Here is a 25,394-nt window from a genome sequence, read left to right on the forward strand (position 1 = left end):
ATTAACACTTAACCTTCTCTTTCCCTTTTCAACCCTTTTTCTCCTCCCTTCACTATACTCCCATGTAACTTGAAAAAAAAAAAATTAAAACTCACTATCAAAGCAGGCAATGCATGTGTGGCTATGCCTCACAAAATAGGTCGGATTATTGAGGGAAGCCCTGCTGACCGCTGTGGCAAGCTGAAAGTAGGAGACCGGATCTTGGCAGTGAATGGATGTTCCATCACCAACAAGTCCCACTCAGACATTGTCAACCTAATCAAGGAAGCGGGAAACACAGTTACCCTCCGCATCATTCCTGGGGATGGTAAAGTATACCTGTTGTCTTTCTCTCTAGCTCTCTCTCTCTCTCTCTCTCTCTCTCTCTCTCTCTCTCTCTCTCGTCATTAGTGTTCATGTAATTGAATAGTGTTGATTTAGAGGCAGCCTTCTCCATCCCTAACGGAACGTATGCATCAAACAAACATGAGCCATAGTTACTAAACCTTGCCTCACCTTCTTAATCCTCGAGCCCTGGGACCCTGTCTTGCTGCAGGTCAGATTCAGGAAATATTCAACTTTCCCACTTTATTTTGGTCTGGGTGCCCTTGTCTTTAAAATAATGGAATAGTGTGAATATAGGTGGTAAAAATGCCCTGATGTTCTGTGTGGAAATCATTGAGGATTTTTTTTTTAAACAGTCATTAAAGTGTCACTATACAATACAGTGACATCACCAATCCTTCATAATGAAAATACAGGGCCAATACTATGTTTTTGTTTTTGTTTTTGTTTTTCAGAGTAAATGTATCTTTTTTTTTTATTTAATGGGAGAGCCTGAGGGTTTCTGCCTCATTCATTTGTCTCTAATTTTTTGATGTACGTGAAAAAGAATACAATTGCTTCATTTTTGCTAGGTTGTACATATGTTGAACTAGGGCTATTCTTGTTTGTTTGATTGGTTAAATGCAAATCTTTACATCAATGGGTGATCCTGCCCCTGGCCTGGGAGGCATTTGGCAATGTATGAGGTGGGTGCTGATAGCATCTGGAGGGTGGAGGCCAGGAATGCTTCTAAACGTCCTGCAGTACACAGGCCAGCCCCGCACAGCATAAAGCTATACAGCAAAAATATCAATAGTCATTGGTTACTCTGTAAAACTGAAGTTGTTAACATTTACGTCACTAAGTATAGATTCTTCAGAAAATCAAGTCCTGAGTATTGTCTTCATTTTAAGGAGACTTTCTCCTTGGGAGGAAAGTGATATTTGTCCCAAAATGTTTCATTGTCTTTCTTTCCTCATTGCTATCTATACACATTATAAAATAATACATATATTTAAAAGTCAGTATTCCTCAAGAGAAAAATGTGGTTTATGGAGGTGGTATGATAAAAATTGTATGCCATTGATCTGTAAAATGGGAAGATCAGATTTTATCTGAAAGCAATTTGCCAATGAATATTTTTACATACTAATTGTTAGAAAGTAAGCCTTTTTAGTTTAAAACTTGAATGGTATAGACTGTACTTTTCAGGAAAAAAAGCAAATAAACCATACATATTTAAAAAGTGTTGGTTCTAAGAACAGAGAATTTTTCCGCACCAAAAATACCCACACCGAATGGGAAGAAAAAAAAATAGCTCCTTGAACGCTGGTCTACTTCCGCCTTCCTGAAATGCATGCTTAGTAACTTACCATGTGGTCTGGAGTCCACTCCACCAATTCACCACGCTAGAAAGCTACTATAATTTAGGAATGTGATCACAAAATGATAGAACACAGGGTTCTTAACGGGAAGGTTGGAGGAAGCCAGAAAAAATAAGTGAGAAATGGCTGAGAAAGGCAAGTGTAGTCTATAAATATAGACACATTTATCTACATGCCACGGAGATTTGAAAACACTAATCTGAAAGAACTGAACACAGGATTTGACTTGCTGGGTCAGTGTTAATGTGGGAATGAGAATGTCTTGAAAAAAGAAGGGAGAAAAAAACACTCTTTGAGGGGCGAGCTTAGAAAAAGAGTTTGAAATCAGAAAAGACATAAATACACAGAAGCAACTTATTATACTACTGTGCACCTACTAGGTGTTGAATTAATTTAAAAAGTGCAATGGTAAATATTTTTTGGAAAACCTGAACACTAAAAATATATCATGCTAGGTGAATTATCAATAACAGTTGTCAATGAAGAGACATTTTTTAAACTTCAATATTTAAAACATACAAAATTGAGATAGAAATATTATACACTGTCTTATTTAGAAGGAAGTAAACATTAAAGTTGATACCATATAGTTAAGGATTGATGTGCTGCTAAGGGTGTGGTTTCATCCTGGGATATGGAAGGAATTCATTGCCATGGTCATAAAATCTTCATCAATTATTCTGTCGTAATGTGAGACATAAACTTAATGTTTTAAGTTTCAGAGGCCAGGTATAGGAAACCAGGTCTAACAAAGAGTGAAGTTGTGGTGTTCATCTTTTAAATGGGGCCAAAAATTGCCATCTTGGAAATTAGAGTTAGGGCAGGGGAGTTATATTTCAGGCAAGATGTTGGAGCAATCCAAGAGGGTTTTGCAAACACCTAGGGGACAGTGATCACTGAGTCAGAGGAAGAGGACTGCATGGTGGATCCACATTTTCTCTGGTGGGTTTTAAGTAGATTAGGGAGAATCTACATGGTAGGTTACTGGGCAAAAAAAGGTGCTGTATCATGTTTAGGGACCACTGGCCTCTTTCACATCTTCACTGATGTTTAATTCATCAAGTATTGACAGCTGGTTTTGTGATCATCAAAGTCCTTAATCAGAGTGGTTTCTGTCTCACCTCTTAGAAAGTCATCTTGTCCAGAGCCCTGTGCATGGAAACCGTGGGAGACGCCTCAGGAAGATGTACCCTCTTTTGGGCAGTACTTAGAATCCATTCCAGATCCACTTCTTCATCTTTCTCATGCTGCCTAGTTCTTTTTTCTTTTCATTGTTCACCTCCTCTGTCTCCACCTTCGCCTGTAGTTCTCATCACGCTGCTCCCATTTTACTCTTACTTCTCTTGTCTGCTAGCCCTCTTCCACAAAAGCTCCGACACATGCCTCCCCCGTATCTGCCACTGTTGGGTTGTGAGAAGGTCTCCCTTCCCAGATTTGGGTAGACCCTAATCAGAGGGCTCCACACCGTCTCTGCCTTTGCTGTCCTCAGGCCCAGGGTGGGAGGTGGAGTCAGAGGGGACAGAACATTTTTCCCTGTGACATATGGGCGCTGGATGGTAAATACATAATGGTGACCCAGAAAGGCCCAGAGACTTACTGAACATACTGGTCTGAACGTGAACTCTGACTAGTCAAACCACACATGCTTCCTCCCACCCATGTTGTGTAGAAATACCCTGTGAAATCTGGATGTGCGTAAGCCTGTAATCAGACAGGACAGACCCATGAATCAGGGTTCAAGGTAATGACAATGCTTATGAGCTTAAAGTATATTACTTAAACAGTCTTAAATTTTTACTTCACATGACTCTGATTCAAAGTATTTGCTTATATAGGAGGTAAGACTTGGCAGCCCAGATAGTGCTTTTTCCTTGGCAAACACATAGAATAAGTATCTTAACAGAAGGCTCTGTGGATGTGATAGGCAGCATATACTTGGGCCAAAGGAGCAGGCTTCCAACCATACGTGTTCAGGAAGTCTCCTGAAACTTTCCAAATATTTATGGGATTCAAATTTTCAAAAGCTTCCTTCAGATATTTATTACATATGTGTTTGTGAGTTAAAATATTTATGACAGGAAGGGTTGTATCCTTTGTTGGTTTGCTTGGCTTTGTAATGCGGATTCCGGAAGGGAGGCTAAGGATATTAACGTGGAAGCAAGGTTAGAATTGTAATCACTTGTCACGGAGATAATGTTGAAATGCAAGGTAGAAGCTCCTGTCAGAAGTTAGTGGCCTGATTTAGCACAGTACCGTGATGGTGCCTGGAGAGCTAGGATATGCTTTTCTCGGTACACAATCGCTATGGAAAGTGTAGTAATATCCATTTTCATTCCTCCAGGAGAGCTAAAGTAGATGTAAACATTGTTGAAGAATGGATGCAGGGTGCTTTCTGGAATTTATCATAAAAACAGCCAATCTGTCCCCCTACTTTTGAGTTTTAGAAAGTCAAAGACATTGGCAAGCCTCCATAATACCATTGCAGGAGTATACTCTTGCTGTCAGGACCTTCTTCTGCAAATTTTTCCTGTTATACAGGGCACATTTTGCTTTGAGATAGAGCTATAAATTTGTGATAATGGACTTTATTTCTGTATTTTATAAAGTTAGAGAGAATTTCAGCACATACAGTCTTGGTTCAATTCTAAATGAAGATTTAGAATTCATTAAAATAAATGTGTAACTTTATTGCTATTAAAAAAACATCCTGATACCAAAACAAAATTTTAAAAGTACCAAAATAAAAATAAAAATAAAAATAAACATCCTGGAAACCTAGGGTATGCTAAAAATTATTTTAGGGCTCAGAAGATGGCCCATGAAATCTAGTCATCAAATCAGGGTATTTCATGTTTTAATTAATCTGTAATACTGCCTAGTGAAGTTGGTGATAGTTGTGCTGTAATATAAAAGCACTGCTTATTTGAAAGGAACATACTAATTAGATACAATTTCTTTGAAAGCAACACATAATTCCCTTGTAAGCAGATTAAGACCAAAAGTCTATTGTCAGGCAGGCCCTGAGTTTAATTCCCAGAGCCTCCACTTGGCTTTCTGAATGATCTTGGACATGTTACGTACCTTTCCTAAGTCTCAGTGTCTCCATCTGTAAAATGGGGGAAATAATGACACCTATTTCATTGATCTGTAAGAAGTAAATAAAACATTGCACGTGGCAGTGCACTTAACACAGTGCTTGGCACGTTATAAATGGCCAGGGAATGGTAGTTGTTCATAGGTCAAGAAAAACAAGGAAAGGAGAAAAATTCAGTGATTTCAAATATAGATTTTCCATATTAAATGTTAATTTTTAAAATATTTAAAGTCACGTTTTAACCAGAAACAGATTTGAATATAGATATGTGAAAAATAGGAAATCAAGGAAAGGAGGAAAATTAATAAAGTAATTCTGTTTTTATGTATATTGTGTGATTGTCATATCTCATCAAGTCATGAAAGCTGCAGAAATGTAAAAATTATTTGAGAATGGGATCTGGGCTGCCTAGAAATACTCTGGCTACCAAAAACACACAAGAACTCTTAAGGGGTACCTCTGTACAATTCAGTAATTATAATCACTTTAATTATAAGGAAACACTCATTTTGGTATCCTGATTATGATTTCCCCATGGCCCGAACAATCTTGTGATTTCCCAGAGAGGCTCCATAAAATTAATTACAATGAGCAATATGAATTTTTTTTTAAAGGACCAGTACACACATTGACAAACCTCTGGCGAATCATATTGACAGGCTGTGCAGTCTCTTTAGTCCTTTGTACTGACACAGTGGGTATACTTTATGAAATATTACTTAGATTTATCACCTTGGTTGTGCTAGTAAGTGCAGTCATAAAAATGCACTAATAATGTGCCTTTAATATTATGATAACAGTAGTAAGTACATGCCACCAATAAAAATGTGCTAATCATTTCTGAGCAGATTTTATGTGCCAGCCACTATCCCAAACACTTTCCTCTTTGCACCAATATCCTTAGATACTTCTGTTACCCTGCATGTGCAGAAGAGGAAACTCAGGCATAGAAGGTTCGCATAACTTTGCTTAAGTCCCAGCCAGTACATTTTGTGGAGCTAGGGATGCAAAGCCAGGTAGTCTGGCTCTAGAATCTAACCTCATAATCATTATGCAAAACTGCCTCCCAAAAAGCAGAAAAATAAAACACGGACACAGAAACATTTCCCTCTGTTTCACCCTTAAAATTTCTCGCCCTTAAGAAAGGACCACAGGGCCCTTTACCTCGGGCTCTGCAGAAACATTTGGTAGAGCACATTGTGGGAAACATTATCCTAAAGCATGAGTCTGACTCACATTTCAGTTCCCTTGATCTAGTTACATTTTCTTATTAATGTTCAAGAGATGAATGAAGCTATAAGAACCATGGGCCTTATTACTGGAATATAGACTGTTAAAGTCCTATTTCAGCATTCTCATTTTGCAGAGATAAGTAACTCGTACAAGCTGCCACAGTGATAAGTAAGTAGAAGTGGTAGCAATGGCCATAGGCGCTGTAAGTGTGCATTGAGTGCTCACTACATGTCAGGTACCACACCTGGCTTTTCGCACGCTTTCATTCCAAGAGAAAGCAATTGTCATCACCTCCTTCTGTGAGATGAGGAAGGTAAAATACACAGATAATGGATGGGCAAAAGGGTATTTGGATCCAGGTTTGAGAATGGAGCCTGTGCTTTTAACAACATGTATATAAAAATAAAGTAACAGGAAGGCAGACCCAAGCTGAGTAATACCCTTAGAAAATTAAAATGGTAGCTAGAGCACAAGTAACTGGGTTTTGTGGGATGTCTCATTACCCAGGACTGCGGTGGAGAGAGGTGTACTCCAGGTATTCCAGTTGGGAACAGCTAACATATTTTCCTATAGAAACTTTATTATACATGATGAGTAGATACATGCATTTGACGAACATTAGAATACGTACTGTGAATCACAGGACTTTAGAAACCTCTTCCCTTCATGGGGCACTGTGACTTAAATGAGCATCTATAGGCTTATCTTGGACACTACCCACCACATTTAGCATTTTTTTGATTAGAAAATTTATGCCAACTTCCAAACAGTCAACCTAAAAATAAGTATTAAAAGTTCAGCTTGCTCTTAGTTGCTTGTTATTGCCTTGATCTTTAATGGAGAAATAATTAGTAAAATAACATACAGTCAATACTATATGAATGATTACATTTTATATATGGATGTTGACTGTTGACATGCGCTCTGTAGGCATGCTCATGAGTGTTTTCAAGTTCTGGATCTACAAACTTCCAGAGATTAATGAAGTTGCTTACAAATGTGGTTAGTAGAGAAGAAAGTTAATTTACATAAGAATATAATCATATTCATTACATTAGGGTGGCTTCATGATTTATACAACTTATATTTACAAACTCTGGCTCTAACTAATGTGAGTTTTAAAATTAATTTTTCATGAGTGATACTAGAGATCTGTCAAGACCTCTACATTTTCAGTTGCACTTCATTAAAAGCAATAAGGAAGAAACAATGTTGTATATGTGTGGGTCTTTAACACAATGTTAGCACACTTCTCATTTTAATATTCACATGACGAAATCAAGCAGACTCACTAAATATTGCTTAAACATTGCAGGAAATGTTAGTAGACATTTATTACCGTCCTCTAAAATTCTGGCAAGTAATTCTGGTATACCACTGTTTTGATGGGACTGCTGTTTTTAAGTGTCAGGGAGAAGGGAGAGACATCTACCTTGGCTACAGTTTTAGAGAAGCATTTTCTTGGACAAACTCTTGTTTCATCTGTAGGATGCCTCGTTGCACAGAGGGTCGTGTGGGTATATGTGGCTCACATCATAGTTCTTAGAAAGTCAAGTCAGAACTGTTTGATATGGTGACAAGCCAGACTTGCCATTCAAGGGACTGTTCTGCATGCCTCCTGGCTTAACAGTGTCTTCCCCTGGGGCCCTCATTTCGTTATCCTCTCTCTCGCCCTGCAGAATCTTCAAATGCCACTTTGCTGACCAATGCCGAGAAGATTGCAACCATCACCACCACGCACACCCCTTCTCAGCAGGGGGCCCAGGAGAGCAGGTCAGACATGGCTGTGGATTCCTTTGTTAATTTAAAGGGGAAAAAAGTAACTCCTGGCGTGATAATGCTTGTCCTTGATTCCTTCTCAGTTTCCCCATGGTTTGCTCTTACATTTATTTCTGTCACTTTGGCAGGAATACCACCAAACCAAAGCCGGAATCTCAGTTTGAGTTCAAAGCACCCCAGGCGACACAGGTGAGGCCCAGTTCTCTTTTTTCTCTGTTTGCTTTGTACATTTCCTTTCAACTTTCTGAAGCTTTTTTTATGAGACATCTTTTATAAGGTACCCTCAATTAAAACAAATAACCTTTTGTAAGAAGATGTAATAAATACGTACTCATACTTGGTTGTCTAGGAAATTACATTTAATTTTACTACCTTTGTAAAGTATTCCTAGATATCCTTTGCTATGGGGAAAAAAACCAAACAAAATAAAAAGCCACAATTGTATCAAGGACTGGAGATAGGAGAAAGAGCAAAAGAGCTAATTAATCTACTCGTGTTATTCATAAAAATGTCTGTTTGTTAAAATCTTTCTCAGACTTGTGAATTTCAGGTAACATCCATAGCACTGCATGCAAATAACAGCAGGTGAAGCAAATTTGGGAAACACCGAGTTGATGCCACGTCAAATAGGTTCATTTTTACTGGACTCCTCAGAGCTTTCAGCAAGTCATTCATGATTCTCCTCAGTGAGGCTGGGAGCCAGTCCCAGATGTGTGGAGGCTGTTTTTGTGGTCCTCGTGATGGGCATTTTTTTAAGCATGGGGCACGAAGGCTGCATATCCAGCAATGTGCAGGATGGTGTCATGAAATACTTTCCCAGCCACTTCAATCAAATTTTAATATATGCCTGTTGCTGTGCAATCTATAGACACACTCAGGCATGTGGTCAAATTATGGATCTCCAAACACCTATAGTTAATGAATATTAATAAACAATTGAGAATCACCAAGAGGGACATAGGGACTGTGCCTTTTTGGCAAGTCAGCATAATTAGAGAATGGAAAGAGATGGAGAGAAATATGTGCAGATATATAAATTCTCCCAGAATGATTGCATCTGATTTCTTTAAATAGGAACAAGATTTTTATACTGTGGAACTGGAAAGAGGAGCCAAGGGATTTGGCTTTAGTCTCCGAGGGGGCCGAGAGTATAACATGGACCTTTATGTTCTGCGTTTAGCAGAAGATGGCCCCGCAGAAAGGTGTGGAAAGATGAGGGTAAGTAAAGTCTGGAGTAGAGGTATATAAGTCATCTGCAATGCATTTTTGATATTGTATGGCTAGAACCATCTCATTCATGAGGATTGAGCTTTCCACAGCTTTCAGGACACTCTTAGTGCCTGGCTTCCACCCTAGCATAAATTTCTCCATAAACCATAGTTATTTGTAGCTGCTAAAGTTATGTGAGCCCTTCCAACTCTTTGGAGTTGAATGAAGAATTAAAATTACTTATAAACTTAGTAACAGGTATTTTCTGAGTCCCATTTCCACAGGTGTTGTACCTCATGAGGCAGGCACAATACTTCACAGGAAATCCTGGGTGTGCCAAGATGCTTAGAGAGCAGGAACGCTGTAAGGTTCTGGGTGGTGGGTTCCATTCAGGCCAGTCACCACCGTCTTACTGTAGCCTCAGGAGCAAAGTGACTCTGCTTCCGCAAAGGAGCAGCGCATGGCATGGATGCTCAGGCTTGCTGTGGAGTGGTCAAAGCTGCAAATTTTAAATAAGCAAATGTCGAATGCTTGCTCTGCTCTGTTAGATAGCTAATATCTGTTACTGCGTCCCTCTCCTGGGGGGATTAGATGATTAAAAAAAGAAAATTCATCAGCTTAATATGGATAGGTCACTTAGATTGAGGCATACACATAGGGAGCAATTTGCAATGAATTAAAAGAAATCAAACAATCAGGTCAGGAAAGGAAAGCAAATGAATGAAATTGGTCCTGAGCAAAAACAAGAAAAAAAGTGGTCAAGAGTAGTGTACAACTTAATACTTGTCCTTAAGGCATAATTTTGGTTTTTAAGTTTCTTCATACTGAATTTTTTAACAAGCTTTTTTTATAAGTTGAAAAAGTAGACCATGGATATGGGTTCTTAAAAGTAGTGAAAAATGGTGTGTAGTAAAAATATAGTTTTCAGAGTCAAACTGTGTACCAGTTTCTTGTACATCCTTCTTTTATGCATATGCATACCAATTTGTACATATACAAGGGAATACATATAGCAGCATGTATGCCTTTTGTTTTAATTTCAAATACATAGGGTATACTCTTCCATGTCTATTCACTAAAAAAAAATTTCTGATTTAATGAAGTATCATTATCATGATATGTTGTATAATGCTTCACAAGACATGTTTACATGTGGTATTATCTGATTTGATCCCCACAGCTTGGTAGGCCTGGGTTGTTATAATCCCCTTCTACAGACAAGAAAGCAAACTCCAAGAAGTTAAAAGATTAGAGCAACATCACTTAACTATCAAGTGACAGGACTCAAATTCAAGGCTTTAAACTCTAAAGCCAGTGTTTTTTCTCGGGACTAGAAGCTCCTTGAGAGTAAGAATCTGGCCTGCCTTGTTCATTCCTTTGGTTTCTGATGTCTAGAATAGTAGCTGACACATAGTAAGCACTGCAGTTGATGTATCAACCAGAATTGTGGTCTCATCTGAAGACTCAGCTGGGGAAGGATTTGTTTCTAAGCTCACTCACTGAGTTTTTGGCAGGATTCAGTGACTCTTGGGCTATAGACCCATGCCCTCCCCCATTTCCTTTTTATGGGGTCTGTAGAGCAGTTTATAGCATGCATCAGAGTTATCAAGTGAGAGAACAAAAGAGGGTAAGTAAGACAGAAGCCAAAATTCTTGTGACCATATCTTTGGACTGACAACTCATCACATTTACCATATTCTGTTTTTTACAAGCAAGTCACTAATTCTAGCCCATATTCAAAGGGAAGGAGATTACACAGGATGTGAATACAAGGAGGCAGTAATTGTGGGGGGCCATCCTAAAAACTGTCTGCCACATCTTCCTTCTTTCTCCAGTTAATATTCTCCTTACTGCTTTTTTTCCTTAGCACTTACATTTTCTAGCATACACGTATTCTTCTAATTTTCTTGTTAATTTTCTTTTCCCCATTAGACAGTCATCTCCAGGGTTTTTTGGATTTTTACATTATAAGATTTGAGATTTTTTTTTGGTTTGGAATACACTCAGTAAATATTTAGTAAATCAATAAATGGAAGAAAGAATTTTAAATCATAAAGTGCCTCCCTAGCTGGTGAAACGCTCCTGTGTTCTCATTTTCTTCTCTCTGGCTTTTGCAGATTGGTGATGAAATTTTGGAGATCAATGGTGAGACCACCAAAAACATGAAGCATTCTCGGGCTATAGAACTAATTAAGAATGGTGGCCGCAGAGTGCGTCTATTTCTGAAGCGGGGAGACGGCTCAGTCCCAGAATATGGTGGGTCAAACTATGAAAACATTCCTTCCTTCCCTGGCATGACTCCATGAATTTGTCTCCAGAGCTGCAGCAGGAAAGTCTTTTTGTTTCCCCTATTCACCAGTGTCTTACCAGCCTTTTGCACCATGTGATTATTTGCCTCGCTTGTTCTGAAATCTCTACACATTTCATCCTTTTGCTTGCTTACGTGGACTGGGGCATGGGATCGTTAGAGCCCCCTTTCTGATAATCAGAGAGAACATTTTTGTCTAGTCCGACCAAGAGCGAAGGAATGTTCGAACTGTGCCAAACTGTTTCTCAGATCTGATTGTTAGCACAAAATGACTATCCTCCTTTTAAGAAGCAGGAAAGCAGGTTTCCTGAGTGATATGTTGAGGCACATTCTTTTTTTTTTTCTTTTTTTCATTTTGATGTCTCTAAGAGGTGTGAAATTTTGAGGTGATTTGGGGTCCTTGCTCACTTCCTTTATGCTCTGTATACAACACTTCTGCATCCCCCCCACTGGCCCCTACCCCAGGTCAGACCACCTGAGCCCAGTACTACAAAACAAACAAACTGTTGATATACTAGCCATATGTTTTTAGATGATAAAGGATGAAATCAATTCCCAGTGCTCATCATGAGGGAAACACTTTACTATACCTTTCCTATGGGGAAAGCTAGTTATACATAGAATTCCTTTGTCGTAATAGATAGATATCTACAGAAGACACGATGTGAGTAAACAGCAATGATCTTTACATAGCTTAGTGTTCTGATGGCAAGATAGTGTATATTATATAATGATGTCCTATTTATTTGAGATTCTTGTTTAAAATTTGAAGAAGAAAAAAAAAACTATGCCCTAGATGTAGGGCTTCTCTTCCCAGCCAAAGGTCTACAAAAGTTTCTATAGAAACTGTGATTGACTGGTCCCCATATATGTTGGTCCCCTTTATTAGGGATTTATCTGTTACCACCCTCTTTTCTGAAAGTCATTCTGCACAATTCCCAATTGCATTTTGGACTTGATGAGATCCTAATTCAGATGCAGCTCAAGGACAAGGATCACTCCTTTGAAGGACAGCCTTCCAGGTGTTGGACATTTGTACAGGTGCCGAATATGAGGGGCTCAAGGTTTGGGGGTGGGGCCGGGTGGATATCAGATGACGCACCTTTAGACATGGCCAACCAGGAGGGAGGTGTTCTGAAAAACATCGAGATGCCACAGCTGTGCACTGTACTGAACGTCTGACCATAGGTGTATCGGTCCCGCTGAAACTGTATAACGTTGTCTCCCTTTTCTGTCTTCCTTATGCTTCTGTTGGATGTGATATTTCATTTGAAAGTCATCGTCAGTAACCTGTGTATCTTCTCAAAACCTGTGTCTGTTGCACTGAAGATGAAAATCCAACACTAACAAATGTTCTTGGGCTAAAAATAAAGATCACCTAAAGATTTGCTTTTCCAAGGAGGGTTGAACATGCCAGGGTTGTGCTGTTGTAAAGTCTCCATGTGTCATTTGGACTAAATCTCTCTACTTCTACTGATTAGAGTCACAAATGGGTTATGACATGTTAAGTTCCAATATTTTTCTGACTTGACTGGAACCTGCTTCTCTGTGAGGCTATTTTTGTAATCAGTTTTTTGTACTTAATTTAACTGCGGCGGTCTGGGGTGGGGGGTGGGGGGAAACTTTGTTCTTCTGTTGTTTATTGTTAATGCTTTCCTATGCCAGCTTGTCATTGTTCCAGTTGTTTGAAAAAGAAAAAAAAAAAAAAAGGAAGAGGAAAAAGGATGCATCCATTGTCTGGGTTCTCGAGTCACCTTATATGGCTGTCTAAAAACATCACTGTTCTGATTGTGGTCTCTGCAGCCTTATTTGAGTGTTGCCTTAGACTGTCTGACTGGACAAATAAACTCTTTGCCCTATGTTAACAAATGCAGATTTTTTTTCTTTCTTCTTTGTTATAGGGAATCTAAATGTTCAACTTTTTCTCTTTCTCTCTTTCTCTTTCTCTCTGACTGTTCTTGGTGCTGGGCCCTCCCTTCTACAGCGATGATACCTCCTAATATCGCTGCATGTATGAGAAATGAAAAGCTCGGGGAGGCTTGCTTCTACCTTATGGGCCATAATCAAACTACGGTTTGTAGCTCAATCAATACTAGGTGTTTCTGTGCTGTGGCCTAATTTCCTCATTGCTTCTGCTTAGCTCTATTTTGATATGTTTGGCAATTCATTCTGAGCACCCTGCGTTCTTTGAATTGTAAGTACACCACTGACCCTGTTGAAGTCTTGTCCTCCCTTATCTTAAAAGTAGGTGTAAGAAACCCCAAGATTAGATTTACAGTATTTATCTAAGCAGCTTCCCTCACCCACATGTTAAAGTAACTCTGTAAGCCCCTGTTTGTGTTAATTCTAGTAGTCTCCCCAGCATTTAGGAAGAATAAACCTAATATCACAGATCCCTCACGTAGGACTTTGTTCAACAGAAAGGTGAGGTTTCCTGCTTAGTGGGCTATCTCTTGGCAAAGGATAGCCAACAGGCCAAATCCTGTCCACAGCTTGTTTCTGTAAGTAAAGTTTTATTGGCACATAGCCATGCCCACTTCTTCTATATATTGTCTATGCTGCTTTTATACTATAGTGGTGGAGTTGAATAGTTTTAATAAACTGTGCAGCTAGCAAAGCCAAAATACTTATTTTTTCACCCTATACAGTAAAAATTTACTAATCCCTGCTCTTGGCTCTATTCCTATTTGTTAAAAATCCACCCTAGGTTTGGGAAATCATTCGTGAAACAGTTTATTGCTTAATGTTGGCCTTGTTACCTCATGAAAGATCTTAAAGAGTAGCCATGATTCCATTGTCTGTGTGACTGTCACCCTAGTGTGCCCTTCACACTGCCGCACGTCATTCCGGGTGGCTTGCCTGTGATGGTATAATGTGCATGACTTATCCCCGCTGTGAAAAAAGCTCCATAAATTCAGGATGCTGCCTGAAACATTTGCAGTGTCATTTCCAATAGTTTAATAATAAACTGGAGTCCTCATGGGCTGCCCTGCTTTTAATTCTATAGATATCTTGATGATGTAAGAAGCAGTCCAGTGAGCCCACAGCTCATAGATTTAATTATGGCTACTTTGTATAAAGACAGGTGTCTCAGAACTTAGACTTTATCTGAATCCCATGTAACTTCAAATGGGTACCCAGCATCCTCTCTTAAACACTCCTTTTTATCTGTCAGAAGATTCCACATTTTAAAAACAGTTCCTTTAAACTTACACAAAATTAGAGAAAATAGTTGAATAACATTCAGAAAGGTAGAGAGAATGTCTAATGGATCATTATTCCTGCCAGTCATCAACATCAGGCCACGTTGCCTCTGTAATTCCCTTTGCCCACCATCCTGGATTGTTTTTTTAAAATGGAAGTATAGTTTGCATGCAGTAAAATGCATAAAGCCTAAGAGTACAGTGCATTGAAATTTTTACCTATGGATGCACCCATTTAACTACCACCCAAGTCAAAACATAGACTCTTTCCATTCCCTCAGAGAGTTCCTTCATGCCCCTTGAAGTCAGTAGCCCAGATTATTCTCAAGCAAATTAAACAAATATTATTTAAAGAAAAGAATATTTTCTTTCATAGGAAGAGGGGTGGGCAGGGGAGAAGGGTGGTGGGTGGGGAAAGAAAAGAAAAAGGATAAGTGGGGAAGTTTTCATACTTCTAGATAGAATCTTTGGGTTGTGCCTTTAAAGACTAAAATGATGACTGATGTTGTAAATTCTTTAATGATCTGTCTTGAGAGCAGAGAATAGTAGGCCAGATGCTGAAAACCACCAGTACTAGTTTTTAACCCTAACTAGTTGCAGTTATACTTAAGTTAACCAAGATTCAGTTGGCTTTGATTCTGACTGCTTTAACAGTTGTTTGTTGTGACTAATGAGATCTCAAATGTGGGCGTGGGGACAGGAGCCCGTGGTCCCTTGTACCAAACTGTCACTCTCATTTATTTTCCTCGCAGACCCCAGCAACGACCGGCACGGCCCCCCCACCGGTCCCCAAGGTGTTCCGGAAATGAGGGCCGGGCCACCCGACCGCCGACAGCATCCATCACTGGAGTCCAGTTTTCCACCCGATCTTCACAAATCATCACCACATGGGGAAAAGCGGGCACACGTGAAAGACCCGAAGGGCAGCAGAGGGTACAGCAGACCCCCGAATGAGCATCACACATGGAATGGAACTTCTCGAAGAGCCGACAGTGGGGCGTGTCGACCCAAGGACCGGGCACCGGAGGGGCGGCGGGAAGCACAGCCTGAGCGGACGGTGACCAACGGCCCCAAGAGGAGGTCCCCCGAGAAGCGGCGGGAGGGCACCCGGAGCGCGGACAACACCCTGGAGAGGAGGGAGCGGCGCGAGAAGAGGAGAGAGGCCTCCCCGGAGAGGAGGCGAGAGCGGTCGCCCACCCGCAGGAGGGCCGGCTCGCCCAGCCGTCGCAGGAGGTCCCTGGAGAGACTCTGGGAGCAGAAGCGCTCCCCCGAGAGGAGGGCCAAGTCCACCGACCGGAGGCGGGCTCGGTCCCCGGAGAGGAGGAACAGAGAGGACAAAGCCGGCCCCCGAGGGAGGGAAGAGGTGAGCCCGAAACAGGACGTGGGCAGGAGTTCCAGACACCCCCCGGAGCAGAGGAGGCGACCTTACAAAGAATGTAGCACCGACCTCAGTATCTGAGACTCTGAATCACATTCCGACCTTTACTGTGTCAAAGGTTCTAAGAAGAAGGTCACAAACCTGAAATCATTTAGTTTCTTACCTAATGAAGCATCTGACACTTGGTGATCCTCTGAATAGCAACAAACATTTTATGCATTTGAAATCTTATAAGAAAAAAAGAATATATATATATATATATATATGAAAAGTGTTGTGCCTGATGTATAATATTAAAGTATTTTTAAATGCATACTTTTTTGGAAATTATTTGCCAAATGCTGCCCCAAAGGGTTATAAATTTTGTTTCTACATAAACTGTAGAATTGGCAAGACTTGTTCCCTTTTGGGGGCGAATCTTTTTCTCTCCTGGTTAAATAGGGCTGTTGATCATTTTCTCTAAGTAAGGGAAATCACTGATTCAGTTTAGTTAGTTTGGTAGAGATTGTTACGTAGTGATGTAGTGCTATCCTGTAGTTAACAGTTTTTCTTAAAGAACAAAAAAGACAAAAGTTATATTTGTAAAAGCTGAGAATTCTTTGGGATGGATTAGGATTTGCTGATGATCCCAAGATTAATCAGACTGTATGTAGAGACTACTATTACAAATGAAGGATATTTATAGCTGAACTATACAGCACAAAGAAATGTTACATCCTCGAGTCCTAGTTGGTTCAGAAGACAGCTCGTACTCTCCCTGGCCATAGCAAGGCCCAGAGAGAAGGAGCTGGGCTGCCAGTACCCAAAGGCAGCCCAAGCACAGATGGTCAAGTTCATTACCATCACCAGTACCCTAATAAGATCTCATTAAGGCAGTGCCATCACAGATTTGCTCAACTACCAGAAGGAATGGAAAACAAGCACCTTCTGTGTTGTCTGACTTGAGGCTGAATAGTACTGAATAGTAGATGGAATGGGGGACAGCACGTCCAGTGTGAGGGAGAAATAAGAATCCCCAATACAGAAAGTATGGTCTCCTTTTCATCATAAACCCGAGGTTGTGCTTTGCCAAATTGGGGAGGAGGGAACATTTGTGCCTTGGTGGACCTCACCTCTCTGTTGATGCTTAAACAAGTGAAGGATAGGGATGCTTATTCTTAGAAATGATGATGTCCCTTTGAAGCCAGCATAAAAGCCTCCAGATGATTGGAGAAGAAGAAGGACAATGCCAGTGGTTCTAGATCCTGTTGGCAAATCTCTGCCCTCATGACCCTGCCCTTTGAGTTGTTGGACAGCAGAACAAAACATAATGATTTTTCTTTTCTAAAAGACCATTCTTTTGCAGTCCCGCAGGAGGTGTAGTTGGGTCTGCTGTAGCCCCAGGATGTGGTTGAGATGACTGCCTCGCTGAGCCAAAACGTTTGCTTGTACCTGTTGGACCATGACAGCAAACCGCTGCTTATGATGCATTGTGTATTCTTGTAGTATTGTTTTACATTTTCCATACAGACACAAAACTTTGCAAGTCAATCACTGTTGTTTTCATGGTACTGTTAAGAAAAAAAGGAAAAAGAAGAAAAAAAAAAAACAAAGCCAGCCAATCATTGTGTGTACAAAGTTAAAAATTGTAATTAACAGAGCCTGTTTAAAAAAAAACAAAAAACAACTGTTGCCTTTTTTTCTGTATAAAAGAGAATTTATGACAAAAAATTTAGCTGTGAGGAATGTGATATGTGTTTATATTTCTGAATATGGAACAAATTGATTCATTGGGATATATTTTGATGTAACCTAAATCAGGTATGTAAAGCTGTTTTAAAATGGGAGACTATATAAGTAATTCTCTGAAGCTTTAGTTGGTTTGAATATCATCATTTCCTCCACGGTGAGCCTGCTTGTAAATTATTAAGGACTTGTTAGCATTCTCTGTTCTTCACTCATTTCTTGCAGTGTGCTATGGACCTAAAGCTCTTTCTGTATTGATGAAAAGCAGTATGTGGGCCAATCTTTTTATAAAACACTATGCATATATAAATATTACATTGTTCATAGCTTTATTTGACTTACGGATTTCTACGTAACATAGAACAAGTAGCTGTAGTTGTGTGGACATGCACAAGATAAGTTCCTGTCCTGGAACAGACACAGCATACATTCTATAGCTGAAAAGGAAGGAAAAGTCCATGACTGCTATTTTTATTATCAAAGTTTTCCATGCAAAGCATACATTGCACTGTAACAGTAAAGGCAAAGGGAGAATACAACTGAAATAATGATGTTCCATCTTTCTCATCAGTTTCCTAAAGAGCCAACTTGGAGTTTTTTTTTCCCCTAAGGCTCAACCACTAGGAATTCTTTCACTATTTCTAGCAAAATCGGTGATGTTAAATGATCAGTGCTCTCAGCTGGGATCCAGTGTGTTAAGTAAACGAAATCAAGGTGGATTTTTTGGAGTACATTGTGAAGTTAACATCTTGATGTCTTTCTTGTTGTCAGAGATGATATTTGACCCTTTAAAATCTATGCGCTACCCACCTGGGCTTGGCTCATTCCGTGAAGACTTTAGGTGTGTGGCACTTTGATCTGAGTGCCACACGTCAGAATTGCTTTGGAAATATTGTACTGTACAGGGACTATGCATTAAGCAGAAAGATAGTTTTGTCTGAACTACTGTAACTTTAAATTGGAGACTGATTCTTGTGGGCCTACTTTCCCTAATCCCCCACTTCATGTAAATGTCTTGATGAGCGGTGATGGATGAGTATTTTGTATGATTACATCAAACCATTTAGAAATTCCCTTCCTACCCATTATGCAGTTGATGCCTGAAAGAATGTGGGGGGGGGGTGGAAGGAGGGTTGGGGGGGCCGGACACAACCCCCTACTTGTATTTTTTAAGTTGCTTTTGTGAAAGATTTTTTAATGCATTTTTACTGTAAAAATACATGGAAATGTATGCATTCCATAATCACTATTGCCTCTGTATTGATATCTTTCTTGTCTCTGTGTTGTTTCAGATGTAATCAGGGTCCAGGGATCAAGTGAGAGTGCCTGGCTCCAACTCGATGAAATGCCATGCCATTCTGTTGAAAGAGAAGGAATCATGTCTTTGCAGTAGTATAGTACCTTGCTACCCTAAGTGTGGTGTGTAAACCACTGCCTCTTTGTTACCAGGGAGCTTATTAGAAATGCAGACTCCCAAGCCCCACCCTAGACCTACGTAGTTACACTGTGCGTTTAACAAGATCCCCAACTAATTCATATGCACATGGAAGTTTGAGCAGTAGTGTATCTGGAACCCCAGTAATAAACCAAGACCTGCCAAGCCAGGAGTTTCATCAGTCCCTAACTGTGATCTTGGGCAAGTTGTTTAGCTTCTTTTCTTAAGTCCTTGTCTTTAAGTACTGCATAGAGTCGGTAAGAATAAATACGAAGTGCTTAGCCCACCTCTGGCATTCAGAAAAATCCTCGGTAAATAACTTTAAAAAATTATTTTGAAAGAGGATTTTCTACATGGCATTGAAAAATATATTCTCACGCTATTAAAATGGAAAGGCCTGCTTTAATTATAAAGCTAGTGAACACTGTATAATTACACCTACCAGGGTGTTTGAAGTATGCAACCAAGACTCTGTGCTGTGAAAATTTAGATGAAAATAGTCTCAAAGCCTAACTTTTGGAAATAGAAATGTATGAGGAATTAGACATACTCCTAAGCAGTCATCATAGATGAAAAACTTAATCAATCAGTGAGTGATTGAGTATGTGCCCTGGCTGATCATGCCCTTTCTAATGACTTTCCAATTTCCTTTATGCAGGTTTTGGATTGTTCCTTTAGTATGACTTAGTATTCAGGTTTTCCTACCGAACCTAAGTTTCTGGGAATTCAAAAGGTATTTATTGTGTTTACTAGTAGGCCTTCCTACAATCTCTCTCTTTTGCTGTATTTTGCTTTATTTTGTCACCACCTTGGTAATTGTGGACACTGCTCACTTCCCTAGTGTCACTTTTGTTAAAGATGGCATCTAGAAATGGTCCCTGGCTTAAATAACAATTGAAGCTATTCGTAAACCCCTTATATCACACAAGTTCTTTGCTCTAGGCAGCTGCACTGAAAAGAATGTGCCATGACTCAGTTGTAGCTGTCAGCATTTTTCTGACGGTGGGCAATCTAAGACCACCTTTGACGGCGGCATTACTCGTACAAGGAAGAGCCCTTTCAAAGGGCTCCAGTTGATTTTTCTTATAATCGGGGAACATCATTCACATTGTGGGTGTTCAGCACAATAAGATTCTAGTGCTTTTGGAACATTTGTCATCACAAGCTTCTAAGAGAGCAAATAACAAAGCTGGGCCCTTTCCAACCCAATTACTTGAGGTGTGTTTTGCAGGAGGAGTGGGTCCTCCTCTGTGAAAACTTGACTAGTTCCACCCAGCCATGGCTTTATGCACTGTGCTCATCACAGGCAGTAGGAGTTCTCTGGTCTTACTCCTCTAGTGCAAACATCAGCTGATCACCAGACCCACAGACCTTTTTGAAAGTGCACAGATTTCAGCAAGGTGTATTGACAGTAAATACTCAAGTACTGCATGTGACTGCTACCCTCTACTATGTCACTTTTCCACTTATCTCAGAAGTCCTCCCTGTCAGGTCCCTTGAGGAAATAACTGGGTCCGCCCAACGTGCACACCAGCAAGCACTGTCCTCTTAAGTACATTTATCTCTCAGGGAAGAAAGTCTCTAATCTCCTACAATCATAGAGTTGAAGGGAAAATAGCTCAGAAAGGTTGCTAATGCCTTCATGTGTAGTAGACAAGGCTTATTACTCATTCTTTCAACATCTGTTGAGAACCACTCTGTGCCAGGTACATGGTGGGGCCACAATCCCTGCTTCCTGGTGTCTGGAGCTTATAGTTGGTTGGAGGAAGGCAAACACACATAAACCACACACCGTACCAGGAGCAGCACAGGGTCCCATGGGAGTAATTAATAGAGGAGTTAGCCAGGTTGAGGAAGGCTGTAATTCCAGAAGGAAGAGGGAGTTGTTAACTGGGGAATGAGGGTGGAAAGCACAGCCTGCAGCCAGGGAGGGAGTGGGGTCTCCAATGGGAGGGGCTGTGCCATGAAGGTCCAGGAGGGTCTTGTTCTGCGTTTTACACTAAGGAGTTTCAGCTCCAAGTGAACTCTGTGCCGGGGGAGATTACCAGCTCAGGTTTGAGTTTGAGAAAGATGGCCTGGGAGCAGCCGAGAGCAGGTCAGGGAGGGGTGAAGCCCATCCTAGATGTGGCAGGATTTCTCGTGGCCAGAGAGGCCCCAGGCCCATGTTTATCATGCTCTTATTACAATAATTCATTTTCTTTCCAAACTAAATCCTTCTATCTCCTCTTTGTTATCCCTTTGTAAATACACGCAGAACATTCTATACCCGATGGCTTGCATTAGATAGTCAATCATTTACTATTACTACCTGGTTTTCTCCAGGTTTACCAATTCCCACCTCAATACTTTCTTTTTTTTTTTTTTCAGATCCTGGTTTCAAACCTTGTAATCTTGTTTGCCTTTTTATTTTTATTTTTTGAGATTAACCACATTTTTCCTGAGTACTAGAAGCCCAGTGTGTTATCCAGACATTTCCCATGTTTGAGTGTTGAGAGAACCACACCATAATATTCTACTTTAAAAAGCAGTATTTTCTTTCATTCACAAAACTAATTCATACTTAACAATAAAATATTCAAACATGTCAGAAGAGTATAAAATAAAAGGTGACATTGTTCCTTACAACCCATCAATCCCAATCCAGAGCAGTCACTGTTATTAACAGCTTGGTTTGTGGCCTTTATGATCTTTTTCTACTTATATATAAACGTGTGTGTGTGTGTGTGTGTGTATAATCTATACCTCACATATTCACATTCTGTATCTATCCTTTCTCCCTCTTTCCTGGATTACTGCACTGTCTTCCTTATTCTCCCTGCCTTTACCCTTACCCAGCTACAGATTATTCACACAGCAGCCAGAATGAATCTTTTTAAAATATCAAGTGAAGAGTCAAAGTCCTTGCAACTGGCCGTGAGGCCCTAAGCAGTGCAGCCTCCTCCCTCTGCCTGGCCCGTCCTCACCAGCTCCACCCCAGCCCCATCCAGGCGTGCTCGCAGCCTTACTTGAGGTGTTTGCTCTAGCTAGGCCTCGTGTCTGGACAGTTCTTCCCCCAAATACACACAGGTGGCCACTCTATTCAAAACTGCAACTCAATTTCCAATTTCCCTTCTACTCTTCTCCCCACCATAGCGCTTACCACTTCTAACATGCTGTATACTTCATGTACTTATCATCCCTATTGTGTATCACCTGTCTCCCTCTAGAACCTGGGCTGATTTTATGGGCATGCAACCTGTTCAGTCACACGGGGCCCTGCACTTAGGAGGACCCTGTGCTTGGTTTAATGCTCTGCTGTTACCATCTTGGAATAGTAGTACATTTTGAATAAGGAATACTACAATTTCAGTTTGCACTGGGTCCCACAAATTATGTAGCTGGCCTTTGCCAGAATGCGCGCTTCACAAGGGCAAGAATCTTTGTCCTGAACTGATGAATTCCAAGTTCCTGGATCAGGATCATGTTTATTGCAGGTGCTCACTAAATAGACATATTCTGCTATCTCTTGGAAGAAGGTTTTATATGCTGAAATTGACCACCATTTGTTTAACCAGTCCCTTATGGATTACAAAAACATGCTGCATGAACGACCTTATGCATAAAATGTATCCTTGACTGGTTTGGTTTAAATAATTCTGCTGGGATACATTGTGACTCCTAGTTCTTTTTTATTTCCGTTGACACTGATATAAAGATTATGATTACTTTCATTGGTAACAGCTGTTCTTAGCAAAATGCTTGCAGGCTACAGACCTATACCTCATTATACCGGGAGTTACCAAGCACAGTGTAGCCACTAAACCGAGGGTTCATAGTCTTGGCTGGACATTGGAATCACTCTGGTGTTTTAAAAATGCTAATACCTGGGCCTACCCCCAGAGTAGTCTGGGGTGTGGACAGGATATTTTAAAAATCCCATTTGATTTTGACAGATAGGCTTTACATTCCTCATCACCTTTTAACCTCATAGACTGTGGAATTGAATGGGTCTGCTTTGCTCCTTTCTTTCTATTTCATAGTGTCTATTGTTACCTTTGTTAGTGTGCAATATTGTAGCAACTTGAGGGAAAGATGAAGATTTTTCTCAAAGAAATTAAGAAGGCTTTTGAGTTTCATCAAGGTAATAGTCAAATATAAATGTAATCGGCATACATGTATCAATTGTGAATTCTGTTCAATATTCCTGTCATCACTAAACTTATTCACTAATAAACATAATTGAGATATTTCTATGTTCTCAACAAGAAGAGATAAGAGCACCATCATTAAACCAAGATTTAGCCAGAATACGTTCACTTAAATTTGTTTGCAAAAAATTTTAATGCTCTTACTAAATGGATATGTTGAGACCAAATGAGGGAGAATATTGAATAATTAGCAGTTAACACTCTTGAGGATGAAAAATTATTTTCTAACAAATACTTCCAAAATATGTATGTTTCCCCTGACCCCCCATACACACAACTCCTTTAAGCAGACAACTTTGGGCCTGAAAAGTAATTGTGTCATGGCTGAATAAGTAGAATGTGACATTCCTATGACCAAAGCACTATACATGCCTTAAAATTTAAGGCAAACAAAATTCTTGGGAAAATAATACTGCCAATAAATGCAATTTACCTAGGAGCTCTGTTATCAGTGTATATGAGACCCTAACATTGATCCAGGCTGGTGGTGCAGAATGCACCATTGATATGAGGAGCCCTAACTCAGGACCAAAGAGATACATTTGAAATAGTTACGAAATTCTGAACTTGTTATATCCTTATTTCATTGGCAGCTGAATGTAACAAGACCAGTGAACATTTCATCTCTCTCTCCAACCCATCATTTTGATAGCCATCCCTAGGGCTATCTCTACTAACTCTTATTGCTACTAACCTAGCAAATTCTCTACTAACCCTTAGAAATTTTATCTTACTTGACTTTAACTTCTTCCATCATCTCCTGAAAATATAGCTCTGCTAAAAGCAGTGTATTAGCAAATACGTAGTGAGGACTATTTTCCAGGCATGGTGCTGGTACTCGGTGTCCAACAAAGGCAATAGAACCCCAACCTTCCTGAAATTTAGAGCCTGGCAGGAAAGGCAAGCAAATACTTGAGTTAAAACTGTGCTAAGAGCTGTGGAGTTGTGTGAGGTGCCTCTGAGTCTCTGTAAGAGGGAGACTTCATCTGGATGGTACAAATGAAGAAGGCAAGGGGTTGGAAGGGCTTTCCAAGGAGAAAGTAGTTCTTGGGCAAAGGCCCCACAACAAAGGGAGTGTAGCTTATTCCAGGAGTGAGGGAAGGGCTCATGGGATGGAAGATGCAGCATAGGAAGCAGAGGAAAATAGAGAAGAAAAACCTGGAAGGTGTCTGAGCTTTAGGGAGAGAGACCCACTGCCTATCCCCATAGGGAGAGAAAGACCAAAGAAGCAATTTAGGAGTTATACAGTGACACCCCCTCCTTTACTAGAATATCTCCCACAACAAAAAGTAGAGTATTACTTGTATCATGAAACAAAAAGTTAAGGACTTTTATCTCATGTGCTCTTCCAATTTTGCAAAATTGGAATCATGTTCTCCGTGATGCCCACTTCCCAGATCCTTCTAAAATCAGCATGAAACCATGCAGTCTATGGAATTCTTTCTAGTCTAAAATCTATAAATGGACCAGACCATTTCCCAAAATTTGAGTGTAACCCATACTCAACATCTCTATAATCCCCAAATCTCCTAGAATAACCACAAATACATGAAAGGGAAAACCTTTTGCAAAGGAGTAGATATTTTGTTTATTCTTCCTGCAAGAGCCAGTGTTTGGGTTATAGAAACCATGCGTAGGCTGTGAAGACCTTTGCTACCTGTTACTTTCTTTTAATGGGCTGGTCTTATTGGAAACTTGTAACACAGGGGAACATTTCCCGTAGACAGATGAGCAAAATTATTGAGCAATGTCATGAACCCCATGAAATCACCAGTCTGGCTTATGATGTCTTTTCCCATCAACCCAGTTCAGTTTTACTTTGGGAATCTGTTTCATGGGAGTTTATTTTTATTACTTTGGTGTATTTTGTCTGGGTTGTTTTATGTTTCATTCTTCATTTTTATTAAAACTTTGTTTTCCCTCTCTTCGTGAATTCCACTGAAATAAGCCAAATGAGAAATCCCATAGGCACATGCCTAGAGAATGAAATGTTTTTATTGCCCTTCCTATTAATAAACTTTCATTTGGATGTTGGGGAAGATGCTGTTCCCTTGTGTGCTTCCCCCCACAACTTCTTGGAAGGTTACACTCAAATTTTGGGAAATGGTCTGGTCCATTTATAGCATTTAGACTAGAAAGAATTCCATAGACTGCG

At 40.1% G+C, this 25,394-nt stretch overlaps 1 protein-coding gene across 30 annotated transcripts in view; it reads left to right on the forward strand.

The window, feature by feature from the left end:
• MAGI1 (membrane associated guanylate kinase, WW and PDZ domain containing 1) overlaps positions 1-17,949 on the forward strand; it is a 569,375-nt gene extending 551,426 nt beyond the window's left edge. For 6 of the 30 annotated variants that reach the window (XM_057507678.1, XM_057507700.1, XM_057507701.1 and 3 more), the window contains 6 exons: positions 104-307; positions 7,695-7,787; positions 7,919-7,983; positions 8,869-9,012; positions 11,121-11,259; positions 15,267-17,949. In XM_057507678.1, the coding sequence (XP_057363661.1) occupies positions 104-307; positions 7,695-7,787; positions 7,919-7,983; positions 8,869-9,012; positions 11,121-11,259; positions 15,267-15,973 (1,352 nt within the window). In that variant the 3' untranslated portion in view covers positions 15,974-17,949. The other 24 variants (XM_057507709.1, XM_057507711.1, XM_036878352.2 and 21 more) reach the window with 13 other exon arrangements.
• Positions 17,950-25,394: the final 7,445 nt, after the last annotated feature.

The sequence above is a fragment of the Manis pentadactyla genome, chromosome 1 (assembly GCF_030020395.1).
Source record: "Manis pentadactyla isolate mManPen7 chromosome 1, mManPen7.hap1, whole genome shotgun sequence".
NCBI lineage: Eukaryota > Metazoa > Chordata > Mammalia > Pholidota > Manidae > Manis > Manis pentadactyla.